This window comes from Schistosoma haematobium, chromosome 1, assembly GCF_000699445.3.
Source record: "Schistosoma haematobium chromosome 1, whole genome shotgun sequence".
Taxonomy (NCBI): Eukaryota; Metazoa; Platyhelminthes; class Trematoda; order Strigeidida; family Schistosomatidae; genus Schistosoma; species Schistosoma haematobium.
In genome coordinates this window covers 20,750,215-20,768,514 of record NC_067196.1, presented here as the reverse complement: position 1 = coordinate 20,768,514, position 18,300 = coordinate 20,750,215, and the positions used below count along the sequence as shown (strand labels likewise).

The 18,300-nt window shown below is 32.3% G+C and overlaps 1 protein-coding gene across 1 annotated transcript in view; it reads right to left on the bottom strand.

Moving 5' to 3' along the window:
- Window positions 1-18,300, bottom strand: part of RYR3 (Ryanodine receptor 3) — a gene marked incomplete at both ends in the record, with an annotated part of 166,077 nt that overhangs the window by 121,642 nt on the left and 26,135 nt on the right. Inside the window, 12 exons of the mRNA XM_012937167.2 lie at window positions 1,011-1,128; window positions 2,205-2,315; window positions 3,564-3,671; window positions 4,755-4,878; window positions 6,000-6,077; window positions 6,910-7,006; window positions 8,780-8,900; window positions 9,087-9,171; window positions 11,366-11,448; window positions 12,474-12,547; window positions 14,795-14,954; window positions 17,276-17,463. Of these exons, the coding sequence (XP_012792621.2) occupies window positions 1,011-1,128; window positions 2,205-2,315; window positions 3,564-3,671; window positions 4,755-4,878; window positions 6,000-6,077; window positions 6,910-7,006; window positions 8,780-8,900; window positions 9,087-9,171; window positions 11,366-11,448; window positions 12,474-12,547; window positions 14,795-14,954; window positions 17,276-17,463 (1,347 nt within the window). The remainder of the gene's footprint in view (window positions 1-1,010; window positions 1,129-2,204; window positions 2,316-3,563; window positions 3,672-4,754; window positions 4,879-5,999; window positions 6,078-6,909; window positions 7,007-8,779; window positions 8,901-9,086; window positions 9,172-11,365; window positions 11,449-12,473; window positions 12,548-14,794; window positions 14,955-17,275; window positions 17,464-18,300) is intronic.

Below are 18,300 nucleotides of genomic sequence, written 5' to 3'. Positions count from 1 at the left end.
CTCCCACTGATTGCACTTCGGGTAAAGTAAAGGATGACTTTTAATGATAACTTTTCAGCCTCCAAAAATCTTAAAACTCAAATGTACTAATCGTATGAGGTGTTTTAACGTCAAACTTATTGGTCTAAACCAGTCTTAAAGGCATATATACGAGTTATAAGTTGTCCTAACTCAGCAAATAGATAACAACACAGGTCTCTCCAACGATGATTAAACAACAGTGCCTTACAAGAAAAATCCAACTTTAAGCATAAAGCAAGACGTCATCTGACATGACAACCGCAATCTTAACACACTGATGGACATAAACAGATTAAATAAGCCACATTATGATATTGATGATGAATGGCATGAATCAGTCGGAGCGGTGCATTTGAATTCATTTTTTCTCTTCTCTTAACTCCCAAGTTTGAAAGTAACCTTATACGATGTTTTACTTCATAAATTCATACCTTCTTTGTCAATCATTTCTTCCATAAAAATACTTTACTACTTCTACTATCACTGATACTTCATCTACTAATCTGATAATTTTCTTGACAATTTCATATAACTTTTTTAGTGTGATATGAAAACTTGAACTGATGCGGACATGTGACAGGTATTTCATTGAATAGGTCTCATTGGCCTGAATGTGTATTTTAGGAAATTGGTTGTCTATGTTCATGAATGAAATCATCAGTAATTTTTTTGCATCAGTTTACAAAGGGTCCCTCCTATTGAGAAACCATAAATAATGCGTTTCAAACATATTCATTTGCTATCTAAATGGATCATGATAAGTTATTAAAAGTCAGTTTTATATTTGACATCACTTCGTGAAGTTATTCACCATTTTAGGGACTTAGACTACAAGAATAAAGACTATGATATTACAGCACATCACCAATCATGAACTATTAGTTGTTAGCACTCGTGTATAATCAGATTACAGGTTGATTTCAAAGACAACGTTCACAAATATTTCAAATTCTCTCAACAAAAGTATCAGTAATCAATACTGAACTTACTTGTCCCATCATAATCAGATTAGAAGAATCTCCAACTCCAACACCTTGTGTGTAAATTGGTTCTGGTTCAAGTTGACGCCTTAAAGCATCAAGATGTGCATGACGTTCATTCAAGGTTCTATGAAAATAGAAATCAAATTTAAATGTTTTAAAACTTGTTAAGAAAAACTATTATGATAATCGCATCAGATAAACCAAAACAATTTCAAAATGACTTCATCATTATGATATTGTTTCAACCGATATGTAAATTCTGTGTAATTCATTGGATAATCCATTGGTGAACTTATGTTAGCTTTGACGCCTCAGTTATAAACTTCAATGGTTATTGGTTTTTTCTTGGTTTAGGTTATGGAAATAAAAATGGTCACTATTTACCACATAAAAGAATACCCTAATCTATGATTCAGAAAACATTCACTTATTATCGAATATAATGCTGCAGTTAAACCAAATGAAACAAGATTTTATTCAGATTAGTTTTTAAAAATTCTCGAGTAGCCCAATTAAAAATTTTATGACTGTTTCGTTAAATTCATCGGAACATGTTCATTGTGATATAGATTGATGTGCATAAAAATTCAGATATTGTACAATAGGGAATATTTTCAATTAAGGAGTTTTGAGATTATTTTAATTTGCTTGTAGTATTCGTCACAAAATGACTTCATTCAAGATGTAATAGAAAACCAGAGAACATATATTTCTTCTTAGTATGGGACTCTTTGCGAGTGTGCATCTAACCCCCTCTCCAGGAACCAAATCCAAGATCTTCAGGTTTAGAGATGAGTGGCTACTCACTAAGCCAATGGGTTCATATTCAATCGTCGATCTACACACTGTTAAATCTTCACAGGTCCCCTTCTTCGAAAATATGATTATCTCCCCTATCGATCAATTTCAAGGCTTTATCTTGAAACCTTATCGAGAATTCGTTCATTTTACTCATATAAAAAACATTTCTATTTACTTTTTCAATCATCAATTCTTGTGATACTCCATTTATACTAGTTTTTAAGAAAAGCCAATAAGATCGTACAATGCTTTTGGTAACAGAACTTAAAACTAATAGTCATATCCTACAGGTAAAAATGTTCATAACGCCCAAGCTAAAAGTGTCCTATTCTTTATTTAAAACAAAAACCAAAATTGTCAATTAATTGACAGATAAGTAATCAAATAGTAAATTCTTACTTTGATGTAAAATGATCTTTACACTGTGTGCCTAAACTTAATCGTAAAAATTGTATTTCTTCTGATGATATATGGTCTGCTTGTTTAACTGTTACTTTAAAAGTGGGTGTTCTGAAAAAAATTAAGAAAAGGTGAAACAGCAGTAATGTATTGGGAATCGTTATGAAGAAAGAAAATACATACTTTAGTGATAAGTTATATTTCTCAGTCAAGCAAGTTTATTTATTGACTTCGTGAATTATATTTACGTCCATCAAATTACTAAATGATTCACGTCAACTAGTACCCACTCTATACACTTAAATTCATTTATTAACCGAACATTTAAATGGGTATATATTTTATTGTGATAATTTGATGTCGTTTTAGTGAATGATTGGTAAATAAATAAGCCACGATGGGGATTTATCGAGATTGTAGTAATTCTAACAGTTGAATTCTAGAGCTGATCTAAGCTAGGCCACCATTATAAAGCTGGAAACACTAGATGGCTGTCTCGTCCTTGTACGAGACTCCTTAAGAGTGCGGGATCGTGGATGCACAATCGGTTGAAGTTAGACACTAGCACTGTTGGGTGCCGACTCAGTGGTTTAGAGGCTAAGCGTCCGTGCGCGAAACCAGAGATCTTGGCTCCGAGTCTCGCGCGCAGAGTTGTGGTTATTCACCGCTGAAGAGTTCCATACTGGGACAAGACAGCAATACAGTGCTTGACGGCTTTCAACAGTAGTCTAGCTTAGATCAAATCATAAATTCAACTGTTAAAATAAATAAGTTTATGTATATAATCTTGTTCTATTCCTTGTGTCCGGCATATCGATCCTGCTGCATAATAATAAGTAGGAATCTTTTCGCAGTCATAGTAAATAACCATACCGATAGCAGCAATCTGAATTTTACCGAACCATAACAATTATAATTAGTAATTAGTTATATATCACTTATGTAATTCATTAACTATTAACAAAGGAAAACAATCGAATTCTTTATACATTATTATCAGATCGAAATGATTGATGATGATTAAAAATTCCAATATTATGTTTCCCAGCATAGATTTCACATAAAATGAAATATTTGTGTGAACATTATCATTATCAGCCTCCGATTTTGATATTTGAAGTTAATTTTCATTATGAAATGATATTGACTTATTCATCATAGTTTATTGTGCTTCAGTAATGTTAAATTATTTACCTAACACACCATTGTTCACAAAACAAAGTCTTCTAGTGAACACAGTACAAATCATGAAACATGATTTTCAACAATTCTGTAGCTTAAGTCCATTTAATGTTGAAGGTCATACTCAAAACGTTTACAGAACTGCTAATTAAAGAAGCAAATAGAATGAAAACTTACGTTCCAGATGATACGTTAACTTTTAGCGATGGGTGCTGCCGATCAACATCAACAAATAAAGATGGATCCTCTCTGGAATACCACATAGGCAACGGTCGACACATATTGCTGAAATTATAAATAGAAAATAGCTAATGATCATATCTCTTGTGCAAGAAATATTATGATTTGATAATTGATTGTCATTGGATTAGATATCTTCAGTTTTCAGAAGCTAATCAATCATACAAATTATTCAAAACGTTTTAAATATTTCCATGCTCATATATAACTCAGAAAAGTTAGGCAGATTACAGACCAAGATGGATTTATTGGATTGATATCTTTGACTAAAGTTTGTTTCGCAAGAAACTCGCAACTCAACAATGAAATATTGTCACGAATATAAGAGTGAGTAAATTGTCGTGGTAAATCGTAAAGATTCTAAAACCTAAAAACTTAATGTTGATGACCGAGAAAAGCTTATTTTCTTCCGTACATTTACTTTTCACCGATACAGTGTAAGATGCTATGTCTAAGCGGTTACATTTTTGTGATCATATCTCTTTTGTTAGAAGATAACTGTCATCACGAATTCAACTAAGTTTGTTGAAAACCCCGAATCGTGTAACGATTAAAGTCAAACCATTAAGCAAAGAACGAAAACCCTTTTATAACCATCATTTATTCCATTGACCCACTTCTCTTTTTTAATATATAATTTGTATCTTAACTGAAGCCAGGTTCTTTACTCATATGTACGAACACTTATTATAAGACATTTAAACTCATGTATTAATTTACTCATCATTCGGAGCTGGATGAACAACGACCTAATTGAAGTATAGTACGGCTTCATATACTTCAGTGTTAGATGAACGAAAGTGATCAGTGTGGATTTTTGTTTCATGGTTTAGTAACTTTTAGGTGCTTAACAGAGAAAACGTAATAAGCTCAGTAATAAACCAGAGTATGTTTCGCTTAAGTGCTGGACTCTTGACTGGACAGTTTTTTATAAATCAGGATATTTCTGTTTATATAAAGTTGAAGACTTCAATGGAGTAATCTGATCGTATGGTTGTCAAATGTTTATCTGTTCAATCGTGTAATTTACGACCAATAAATAACAGCTGATTCAGCTTTCATAATTAGAGAATAAAAACAATAACCACAAAATTCAGCTAAGTAAGTAAATTAAAAAAGTTGAATTACACTCCTAATGGTTTATATCCTTCTTGTAGTCCACAATAAGTAAAGAATTTCAGTGATTGAACATCATTTCCATAATTGATCTTAACTTGCTGTCCAGATCCAAGAGAAAATGCTGGCACGTAACCTTGAAAAAATCAATTTTGGAGAAAAATATTTGCTAGCTTATAATTAATGGAGGTGTATTTCAAAACAAATTTTATTCTTATTGAAAATACAGTCTAAATATACATTAAAACTACTATTATCCGATTTGGATATATGTTGTCGGTTAGATATGGTTTATAAAGTAGGATTTTAGGTTTTTCAAGCATTTCACAATGATAATAATGGTAATTATGTGACTGATTTTCCAAGTACGGGTCTATATACGTAATATAAGAAGGACGTCAGTGAGGACATAATACACGTGGTATAATTACAAAGGCGAACCATATGAATTTAGCGGTAAAGGAAGGAATGAGTGGATAAAAAACGATAATATCTTTCCTCATTTTATTTTACATACAGTATAGTAGTATAGCAGTTCAAATAAACTCATCAAGAAAACAGGTAAACAACAATATAAAGTGTTACTTTACCAGTGTATAGAATCCATGTTGCATTTAGAGTCGAAAAAATGTCAGATCAAGGAAAGTGAAATATATAACAATAATACAAAAATAATCCTATAGTAAGACATCCAAGAATAGTTTTCAGCCGTCACCAAGGATGTTTGACCACTGGCTCCCAGTAGTTCATTTCGTTACATGAATAAGCTCAACACTTTTATACATAGCTCATATGGATATACAACCAATTCAACAACATACTATGTCACTTTGTAAATGTTCTTTGTTTTATTTTAGTCTAGCTCATCAATGTTCTTTAACAGAAGTTGGGAAATATAGTGACTTGGTCTGTATAACATATATCCTAGTTAAAGAGGAATAATATATATTTGTAAAATCTCAGCGAAAGATTTTGAAGTAATTCCAACGTTTCGCCTGGCAATCTGGTCCAAGCTTTTTCAAGGAAAATATATATTATTCCTTTTTAATGACTCACATTAACTCGACGCCCAAATATTGTGGAACTATTCGTTAAAATTTAGACGAAAGTTCTTATATATCCTAATTAATTTTAAATTTTTTAATTAGTATGACAATTTCGACCTGATAGTCTGATGAAACATTCATGTCTTAGTTAAGTCGGTTCGTTCAGATTAATCTTATAAACTACAAGCATACAAAAAAACACTTGATTTACCTTCTTCCACTTTTATATGTTTAAAGGCTATTTCGAGTCCAAGAGGATCCATCATCAACTCTCCATTCAATGAAAATGCTGAACAAATAAACAAATGATATACTTTCATGTACTGAAGAAGGGATATTTATGGAAAATATAAACAAGTATCATTTAAAGTTAGTAAGACAACGAGGATGAGTCAACTATAATAACATGAAAAGTTGTATTTCTTTCGACTACAGTTATTAATTTTTTAATCTTATCCGCAGGTTGGTTTATAAATAACAGAATACATTCACAGCTTCATCTAAGTTTTTTGAATGATGTTTCATATGAATTGCTGATATGCACGTTCAGAGACTGATAACTATATTGATATATTTATTTCTAAATCTTGTATCTTAATTTTAATGTCCCCGAGTCATTATGTTGAGAAAAGCATTTCGGGATAAACTAGCACTGAATATACCACTGTATTAATTTTAGACCGAATATTGAAAGTAAAAATTCACATAATCTGATTACGATTGTATTTTTCCTTCGATAAATTATTTTACCCTCATGAACTGGTCGCGTAACAGTTAACATTTGATTATATTTCCAGGAAAATGACCAAATAAAATTGGCATTTAATAGATGAAGAATTAAAAATCTAGACGTTTAAAAAGATTTAAGATTTGAATTTTACATGTAATTACATATATTTTTGATGAAAGAGCTATAATCTAGTGATTACTTGGCGTTCCATCAAAATTAGATCTAATACATTCTATCATGAATTCTGGACAGATGTTCGTATAGGTCCAAATTGGATTTTTTAAATTATTGTTTTGCACGTAGTAAATATGATACACTTGAACTGTAGTAACTCAGTTTCGTTTCCGAAGTATGACATTATCGAAAAACATTCCATATATAAATTACTTACATATAGTTTTGTCTACTAAATCCATCATGCAACCAACTACATCGCCTGGTCGACAGATTGTACCATAAACAGAACCATTTCGATTCCACTTACGAGCCTGTTAAAGGAAAATAAACAATAACTAACCAAGCCGTTACAATTCACTTTTTCTTCTAAGTAAATTCGGATGAAATAATGTTATAACTTATAAATTTGTAACTGTGTAGGATTTTAATAACTATAGATCAATTTTACATAATTACTTCATAAAATGATTCTCCACATCGACTACTTGTTGTCAATAACTTACAAGTCATTCAAGCCACTTTCGGTTAAGGAAAAAGCATGTTTATCGATAACCATAGGAATAATGTGGTTTCTCTGAAACTTTTATAGAAGAAGAAATATTGTTTAATAGATTAAAGAAATATCTTCATATCCTTTGAAACGATGTTAGAGATTTATTGCCCAGGCCGAGCATTTTGATGTCAAGTTTTCCGGGCTGGATAATTTTATTGCGATACTTTCAGTGTTATTCAGGATTATATCATCAATGTACATTTTACAATTAATGTCTACATGTATATCTTTTTAAAACAATTTATTTATCAATAAAGTGTGATATTTAGTTTTCGGCTTTATGTGTCCTGTCTAATGCAAATATCATTAAAGAAAGAAGGTATATTAATTGCTGAAGTAGACTTTCGCATTACCTTATTTACACCATAATCGTTTTGAATATACTTATGACAATCGCTGCCATTTTTTAAGTAGATAAATACGTTACAAATCGCATAAAATGTAAAATGAGAAAAAGGACTCTTAAATCTCCCTTCGTTCAACATCTTAGTCGGTGCTTGTTTCGATAATCTGAAAAGAAGGCTAGAAAAGTATAAAATGTTATGATTTTATAGATCACTAAAATTTACTTCAGACGTTTGAATCAGGTGATAATATATGTAGGTAGACATGTAAGTATTTACAATACTTAAGCTAGAAAATAGCTGACAAATATTTTACGATAAATGACTAAAATTATGTCAGCATTTATTGGGAAAATAAATTTTAGAATGATTGTTTAACCATGATCTTTCCATGATGCTAACTATGCTGTTAATGAATCTGCATCCACGACATCACATAGGCTTCAAGTACAAACTTTAGTGTTGCCATGAGTACGATAACTTAAACTCAATAGGCCATAATCAGACAGTCTTCATTTTCAACCTCCGCCCGATTGCTAATCAATGACAATTAACCATAAAAACGTCTTTATAAAATTAGGACAGTCTTAATATTTTGGTATGGTGATGACTAAAGTATAGAGGAAGTCCAAATCCAAACTAACAGCTTTTCGTATAAGTGGTTAACGATTGTACAAGTGTTACGTTGGGTGGCTGTCCGAGTCTAATACTAATACATACGCCTTCTATCTGCTCCCTCATTCAGCCAATTAAGTTATAAAGCCGAAAGTGAGTAGAAAGGTTTTGTTGGATAATCGAATCGAAACATGCGCACAAACTCTTTCACAGATACATATTTTCTCCTTTGCATACGCTAACATCTCTCACACGTCATCAAGCTTTGAACTGATAAGTCCAGTCTCCCCAGTGTATCGTCTTTCTTTCCTAAAAAATAAGTCTGGTTTTTGTATTCAGCTAAGGTAATAAAGATGAGAGTACATCAACAAATTTTGCTAAAAGAACTTACTATCAATCGGATCTTAGTTTAGTTAAAATCGTTAGCTATTCTATTAAACTACAAGTATAGAATTCTGGATTACATAATAGTTGTTTTAATCCATCTAAAAACAGGGTTACATGAGATTATTATAAACGCTTCCCCATAACTCAAATCAATTCACAAAAAAGTTATCAAAATTAATAGTTACCTGATGTGCAGCAAAAGCATACGAACTGCTATTTGAACCAATTATTAAGTCAGGCGGTGCACTTTTCTTAGCCCATCCAATTCGAATAAAACCAGATGTTAGTATTTCTGCTTCATAGTACCTATAATTGAAATTTGATACTTCATACTTAACAATTGAAAAGTGAATAATTCAGAAACAAGTGAAAAATATGACTTTCTTATTCTCTTCTTAGTCTTGTTTTGAGAAAATACTATAAAAAAGTAGCATGCGGATGCAGAGATGACGACCTTTCATGCATTTATTATAGAGGCGGTAATTTACTCACCATTTACCACGTGTTACTGCTCTAGTAGTTTGGCCACGATAAGTCCTGGTTGGTCCTGAATAATCCATATTAGAATTACCACGACCTGAAACCACAGGTTATAAGTAGTATGAAGTGGAATTTGCACAGTAATCAATACGTAATTAGTTTGGTTTCTAAATGTTTCGACGAGAAGGCGTTGTCATTAGTTAGCCTTGTCATTAGTGAAACGATCAATAATCACCGATAGCTTAGGACGGTGGTTAATTCTAAATCGCAAATCAACCGAAATTTGAAAGGTATGAGCTATCAGATTCTGATTCGACGCATCAGCAGTTTCGTGACTATTATATGACTTGGGGGTCCTAGATCTTACCTTGTCAGCATTGGTTGTTCATCACCGATATGGATTCTCAAACTAGGGTTATATGCTTGCTTAGTCAATCTACGTTTCCAATGGCTTTCCAGCGGATGTTAACTCGAGTTGAAACCTATCTTGACAACAACCATAGCTTGGTTTGAAAATTCACCCATCAAGGTGTATATGTTTAATTTTCTCTGTCTCAGTACTATTTATTTTCATGTAAATATATTGTATCCAACATATCTTGTTCTCCATGAATGATCAACTTTATTCCAAAACCTCAAATTTGTTATTGCGCTTAACCTTGTCTTATGAATAATTACTGGAATAGCAAATTAATAACCTAACTAGTCATGAGATTTAGCCTTGACTCATTTGTTCCATCATCTATGAAAAACTCTCAATATCTGTATCATTTATCTTATTCTAGTGTTCGCTCTGACTTTTTATCATTTATCTTGAATTTATTGTTAGGAAACTTCTCAATCAAAAGTACCATAATTGAAAGTTATTTATTAATCATTCTAAGTGTATTTATTTCGAAAGAATTATATCTCTGTATTCTTTGAAACAGTCTTGTTGTCTCTCATGATTTGACCGAAATAAATATTGTTTCCTTTTGATTAGTTTCTGAAATTTTCTCACGTTACCCCACTGGGTTTATATAAAGCTGAACATGTTTAACTGTTTGTTATTTTTAGAATGTAGTGAATTTGTTTTCAATCCACTTTAATTCACAGAGTGGATAATTGATTAATTAATTTTATAAAATTGTTTATGTATTACCTAATTAGTATACAAATGAATATAGAACACTATGCAGAAAAAAGTTATAAATTGAACAAATAATTTTGTGATTTCATTATTTCAAGGGTCATTTGATATGAAATAATGTTTGTCAGTAGAACTATTAAAACAAAATAACTACTAAAAAAGTCCGTTTTATGTGAATTGTTTACAAGATTTACTTAGTTGTCAATTTGTTTTTTTAAACAATTTTCTGAGTTTTGAACTGTTTATGTATTTCATGTGTGTTGTGAATTTATGAGCCGCTTGTGATCACGTAACCTATTCGCCAATCAAAATACGACTTATTCGATCTTATACTGTACTAAACCAATGACGTTCGACCGGTCTGATCAACCTAGCGTCCCATCGGTCCGTTGCTCGCCTAGCCCATCCATCTGAGTCCAGAATACCAATAACAGCCTCCACTATGCGAATCATTTATTTCAGACATACTGAGTTTATATACCAAACAAACAGACCGCAACGCAGCATAAAATAGGAAATAACATTCATACACAATAAAGCCAAAAGGTGGTTGTGAACGTGGAAGGCAGTAGGCAATAAACTGAACATAGCTTAAGAACAGCAAATCGTACAATGATAATATATAGGTCAAAATAAAACTTATAACAAGGGGAATATAGACATACATAATTTAGTTACTTTACATTCTGTAGTATTTACTATTATTAATATTTTTTTCAGTGAAAAATATTAAAGAAGCTAAGAAATATTTTCGTTAATTCATATCAGCTAGACACACGACTATCTCCGAAATAATTGAAATCTCTCGAATTAAGTTGTTATGAATGAGCTCACTAATGATTGTGTTAAAAAATGGATTATTTTTAGGTTTTAATAGGAAGTCATTTAAAATTGAATTTAGAAATTTTCAGATGATAACATTAAATAAATGATTACGTTGACCGAAAATGATAGTAAACGATTTCGGTTCACTGGTTTAAGAGTACCTTATTAGATATAAGATCAAAAGGTTGTGATCGTACTCTGCTGAGGGTCTGACTAGAAAGGTAAATTTGTCAAGTTCTCATTGATCTACAATGGTTTTCCAAGTGATATCAACGTTTGTGATATACGCTACCTTCCGAAATATAAATAACTTTTTAATAAAAAATGTTAAGCAAACCTGGATCGGAAGAGTCTGAACTAATGGGTTCCAGTGAATATCCATAGGCTATAAGTGTTTTCACTGTTTCAATCGCTGTGTCCCTTGATAAAAGGAAATATATACGTAAATGTAAAAACTAAATGATAATATCAGTTGCATTATTAGTTTCACAATAAGTGAAATAATTACGATAATAATGACTCTAATAAATATATTTAGCTTCCTTGAAGTTGAACGATATTGTTAAACATAGTTAATGTCATCCACATTATTATGATTCAATTTATTAGATCTGGTGTACATTTCATATGACATTTTGAATATCTTGGTTATCAATATTTATAGACAGTATACATCAGAAAATCACTTGTTTACACAATTATTAAAAAATAGGGAGCACTAGACAAATATTTCTTCTTTTTATGGGACCTTGTCGGAGAGAAAACATAGTACAGTGGAGTCTGAAAGAAAAACTTAGAACTGATTATACGTTCAATAAAACCTTTTAATGACTGTTTATGACTAAGAAAATCTTTTAAGCAGTATTTACTAACCCAAGCACATGTTGAAATAAGTAAACATAATAACTTTATTAGGCTGAGCCATGTAGGTCTATACAGACTACCCGGTTGGGGTCCGCGCGACAATCATAATCAGAAGCTAGGAACGTTAAATGGATGGATTAGAAACAGTCTTAAACCTCAAACTCCACAGCTTTTTTCTTTCTATAATTGATTTTTTCTACCACAACTGATACTATTACTACTCTGGGATTTATCATGATAGTTTCATATTTTTGTGCTAATGCCCTATGGCAACTTGAACCTCTGTTTATACCTGCAATGTTTCTACATTGTATATATATATATATATATATATATATATATATGAATGAAAAGATAGTCGTAACACAAGTTTATCATTCCTATAAATCTCATATAGATTATCTGTTTAGTTTCATCGAAATATTTATTTGCTCATTAACTGGAATGTTTAACCGTTTTTTAATGATATAAAAAAACTTGATAAACTGAAGTCTAACTGGTGAATCGTCATTCAACAGAAAACCTAAAATTAAAACAAATTAAAATCTAAACAATATAAGAATTTATCATCAAAAGCTTACTTGTTTGACTGTTGAATAATAGGATCAACTTCACTGTATGGAACTAAATGTGGACTTCGTTTCTGTGAATGATCCTTGAAAAATATTAAACAAAAGTCACATTTTACCTCTGATAAAAAAATATGCTCAGAAAATGTGATTTGAATAAAAATACATTATGTGAATAAGATAAAGGAGCATTCTCAAACTTTTAAAGTGCATTACGACTAGTATGATTGAATATTTAACTGATCAGAAAATAGTTCATTTAAATAATTTATTCATATGTTAATTATTATAAGCTGAACAATAACTTACAAAAAGTAGCTATGTATATATACCTGTACAATTATATCATGTTTCCACTTTCACTTCCCTCACCCATTGCTGAAAAATTTCAAAAGATGTTCTATCGTTTCCATAATCACAGATAATCTTAGACGTTTCGAAGTGTTTACACAGTTTTGATTTGGTGAAAACTGTTTAAAAAGTGAGTTGTAAATCAAGTCTATTTGGAATAAGCGTAATCCATAGGGGGAAATTACCTTTCATCATTACTGCTGTCAACAGCATTTAATGACAGACAGTGAGTTAAAAAAGTAAGCCTCACATCAGTCAATCAGAACCTCTGTTAGTACAGGATCAAACAAACTTATTATCCGTCCATAAACGTTGTTTGGCTTGAGTGAAATTACTTAGTAAATAAACGAAGTATATTAAACACTAAATAAACACATTATTCCCTTAACAAGCACAAGAAAAAAATCAATGAGCCTTGGTTTTTTTACCGTTTTTGTTTGTGTTTAGCTGACTGTTATCGTTGTTGTTGCTAGAGAAGCCCGCAATATGTTTTGTAAATATTCACCTGGTAGTCTATTGTTATTAGTCATGTATTCACCAGTGACTCATTTCGAGTGGTAATTACCGGAGTTCTAGTCAACAGCTGTGACTAGAGGAATTCAACCAAGTCGATTGTGAGGCCGTCAGCCAACAATAAAATTGGACGATGGTCGCTCACTAGCTAGTTGACTGAGTCAGATATTAAAACTTTTGAGTTGTGACTCAGTGGTCTAAAAGCTAAACTCTCGTTATGAGGGCTGAACGTCATACCTTTCAATCTGTAGTTGGGTTGAGAACAAACATTATTGAGGAGTCCAATGGTAGGATAAAACATATGTTCAATTCTTCCTGGCTTTTAATAATAGTTTGACTATGATCAACCAGTAATTCCTAATATGAAAAATTTCAACAGTTTTGTTATAACTTGTGACCGCCGATTAGAGGGCAGTAACTTATCGATCGGACCAATGACGCGTAAAACACGTGCGGACAGTCTAGAGTCTTGATTGGTCCTGCTTTCCGCCTAGCCCAGCCTGTTAAGTCCAGAACACCAATCTCAGCCTCTACGATATGAATCATTTGTTTCAAACATACTGGGTTTATATTACCAACCAAATAGACCACATCACATCATAAGATAGAAAATAACATTTGTACAATATTTGGCCAAAAGTGACTGTGAATGAGGGAGATAGTAATTAATAGACAGGCCATAACTCAAGAATGATAAATCGTATAATAATAGTTCATAGGTCAAAATAAACCTCATGGTAAAAGGGACATGAATATGAACAGTTTAGTTACATAACAATTACACGACAAAAATATACTCATAGTATTGGTCCATAAATGGATCCCAAAAGTTACCATTCATTATTCTTGTTGGGACATAGCAAGTTTCCACGAATTCGCCATGGTATTATCATTTACTTTCTAGACTTTCGAAATTGAGCCACTATTTAATGGTCTGAAAGTGTAGTTCTCATTGTGTTATCTAAAGATCTTAGATCAATCAAATTTGACTCGTGAGTGTACACTTCACCACAATCCGTGATTGTGAAAAAAACATTGCATAAATATCGTGCTAAACCATAAACTAATCCATTGTTTTTGCTATTAACTAGATGCTACAATATGTACATAGAGAGTATTTACATAAGTGGTTTTACTGAAATAAATGCAGTTGAATAGTAATAAGGTGAAGAGAAATAATAATTTTTTGATCACAAATATTGAAATAATAACACTTTTTAACATAGCCACTTTATACCTGAGAATACACGCAATTTAATTCACTAAGTTTAAGCATATTGTTGATAGAATCATCCTTAATTAAATGAATAGTCTAACGTTGATGGGGGTGATTTTTAAGTTAATTTTCTAAACTAAGTAAAGAACCATGAACATGGTCTTTGTTATTTGGTGTTGGCGTATGTGTGGATGACAAAAGCCGAATAATTCATGCATTATATAATTAAATAATCATCCAAAAAACTACTTACTTCAACAAAACCATAAGTCCATCCTAGTGCAATACGATCACGTGCCCACATATTATGTGTGTTTTCAGCTAATTGATCAACTAATGCTTCTATACGCACAGACAAACGAATTTGTGTTAAATCCAATGGCTGAGGTTTATAACCATTCACTTGAGTAAAACTATTTTGTTACGATTATTAAGAGAAAAACAAAATGAAATAAAAGGTTATCTGTAGCCATTTCCAGTGTTGTTCAGTATTGAACTTCCTTATGTTCACATACTAGAGTGGTCCCAGTGAGAACGAATGAAGCAGAGTTTATTTGAAGTCAATTTGTAATGGTATGGATTATTCTTTGCTGATATTTTGACTGAATTTGTATCAGTTTTAGTTCTCAAATGTGTATCCTTTGTGCATTGTCTAAATATAACTAATATATCAGCTGGTTGTACTTGGGTCTCTTAGTTGATATTCACTTCGGAATTAAAACCTAGTATCCTTAGCTTTAAACGTTAAACAGGTTTTCCATTTATCCACTGAACTATCAACAATGGAATAACCCAAATTATTACGAATTGAATAAGAATTTACTCAGTCCAAAGGATTCTTTTCATCTATAAAAAACCTTTAGTGTTAACACATGCAAAGAATGTTAACGTACTTCTGTCAATGGTTACAAATGCAGGTAAAAGTTCATTAAGTGAACTTGCTTCTACTGATTCGCTTACTTGGACCTAACTCCGCATCGCTTTAAACGGCAAAACATTTACTAGTAGGCTACTGAAATGCCATAGCTATGTTTGTTAAATGATTTTCATTTGTTGTAAATCCTTGTTGGCTTCTGGGACTAAATTACTGAGCTTCTGTTGAAATTTAGGTTGGTTGAATGAATGCCTTTATATTATAGACACTCTTTCGTTGTTATATATTTTTTCTTGTAACTAGCTATTGACATGCTTAATTCTGGTTGATATAGATTATTTACAATATACAATCATTACTACAAATAGTGTAAGCAAAATAATCAGCTGAATATCTGTTGCGATGGGCGGTGTCCAAGATCTGATATGGTTACACAACATGAGACTACTTGAGCGAGAAGACAAGAGTAAAGAAGAAAGTCTATTGGACTACCAAATAACACGAATGTAATACTTATTTGTACTTATACATTTATATCCCTTGGAAAATCAGTCCATTTCTTAGCTAATGGAATGCATTTGTCGTTCAGGACATTTATGACTGTCGTCAAGTGACCATCTCGTTTGGCTACTTTTGATTAGCTCAATGTGTAGATATTCAAAAGAGATTGAAGTCATTTATAATCTGCTTTATGATACTAACAATGTCATCAAAGACACACCAAGGTAAATCACACCCGTTTTTAGATAGTATTCCATATCTCAGTGAACTGACTAAGAATTGATGGGGTTGGTTTCAAATAGGTCAATGATATTACAATCTGACATAAAACAAACGAACAAAACAAGGGAACAATGTTTAAAGTCAGTGTCAGTTAGCCTGAGATGTCTAGGGAGGCGTGAGCTTCTTCGGTATGATTGTGTAGTTGATAGGATCACTACTGAAAACCGAATGTTATGCAGCATGGGCATCTGTTTTTTATTTCGTAAATCTAAACCATTATTGTTTTCAGTATGGGGTTGTGGGGATTTTTAGGTTATGGATTGAGGTCGTGAATCAATTGATGTTAGACCACTATTGAAAACCTGAAGGGACTGGACGGTCGTTTCGTCCTAGTATGGGACTCCTCAGCAGATCTCAGCCAAAAACGTACCAATCTCCACACCCTCATACTGATAATTACCATGTGCTCACCAGTGACTTGCTTTGTGAGGGAATTCTCGAAGTTCTAGTGAGAAGCCGTGACCAGTGGAACTAATCCATGTCAGGTAGAGACAATCTAAGATGGTCGTGCCACTAGATGCTGGCTCGGTGGTCTAGGAGTTAAGCGTTCGTGTGCGAGACCGTAGGTCCTGGGTTCGAGTCCTAAGAGCGGGGTCGTGGACGCGCTGCTGAGGAGTACCATACTAGGGAGAAACGGCCGTCCAGTACTCCCGGGTTTCCAATGGTGGTCTAACATCAATTGATTCATGATCTCAACCATCACTGTTTATTTATCTACTTCACTCTTAGCGTTTTAATAGGTTTTCATTGGTTGTCTTTTTCCCAATGTTGTAACCTATGACAACATGAGATAATGCTTTACTGTGTGACTCATCACTTATTTGTGTTTTTTAGTCTGTCTTTTTACCAATTCTTTTTCATTATTCATATCCACTCTACAGTTAATATGCAATTGCAAACGTTAAAAATATAGTAACATTACGACCATAAACTTTTGTATTACTGTGAATAGTGCTTCATTTAGTCAGTCTGTGAGTCAAATATACCAATCACTAATAGGTTTGAAAAGTGTAGTAGAGACGAGATTGGATAAGGTAATCAATAATATTACTTAATCATATTCATTGAAATGCTTACCTATTTGATAGCTTCATTGTTCTCATCCTTGTACCCTCAGGTAATGGTTCATAAGTAATATTATAACCTAAGCTAATTATTGTTCTTAATGTTTCGTAGGCAAGTGTTACATTATACTGCTTATCTGACGGCGGCAGCTTGTCAAATGTAGTCAAACAAGGATGAAGATTATTTTCATCATCTCGACGCTATTTTTTCACAAAAAAATGAGTAGGATATTTCAATATTTCCAAAACATTGAAGATAAACAATCACGATAATCAATAAACGAAATTATTTCATTTGTCCATCAAAACTTATTACAACACATTTTAGCCATCTATTCGGTAAATACGAACTACGAATAATGTTATTCAGGATTCGTAGTAATAAACTACTATAAAGGATTATGATCGCTGCAGTATACTTGTAGCCCTAATTAAATCTCCTCATATATATATATATATATCTTTATCAAAAAATAAATCGACCATCCCGGTCAGCAAAATAAGTGTGACTAAAAAATTCAAATTTGTCCCATAGAAAGTCCGGCTCTCATAGCAAAACCGAAAATATGAGATAGTGAACAAACTGATCTAAGGTAATTGAAATAGACGAAAACATCACAATGTAAAACTGTAACCGTGCTCCTAATAAATATAAAAACACTGTAGTAGGATTCGTAGTGAACCACGCACAAGGTGTCAAAGTTATGACCAATAACGCACGTTTTTCGTGTAATATTCTAAAATAATTACATGTACTTATGGCATTTATTGTGTTCATCATTATAATTGCTCTATCTCAATCACTGTAGCGGTTATTCACAGATCCGCATGGTCGTCTAATCCTTGTTAAACACAACGATTTCCGTGTCTATCTGCTTTTAGTTCCGTTTTTCGCATGTTGAAAAACTGTTATCAAGATTAGACACTGCTATCAACTGTTATTTGCACTCTTGTGTCATAACTAATCTTTATATTATTATTTCGGGAAGTCATTTTTATTTCAGACTTACAGCTGCTTTAAGGGCCACAGATACCTCA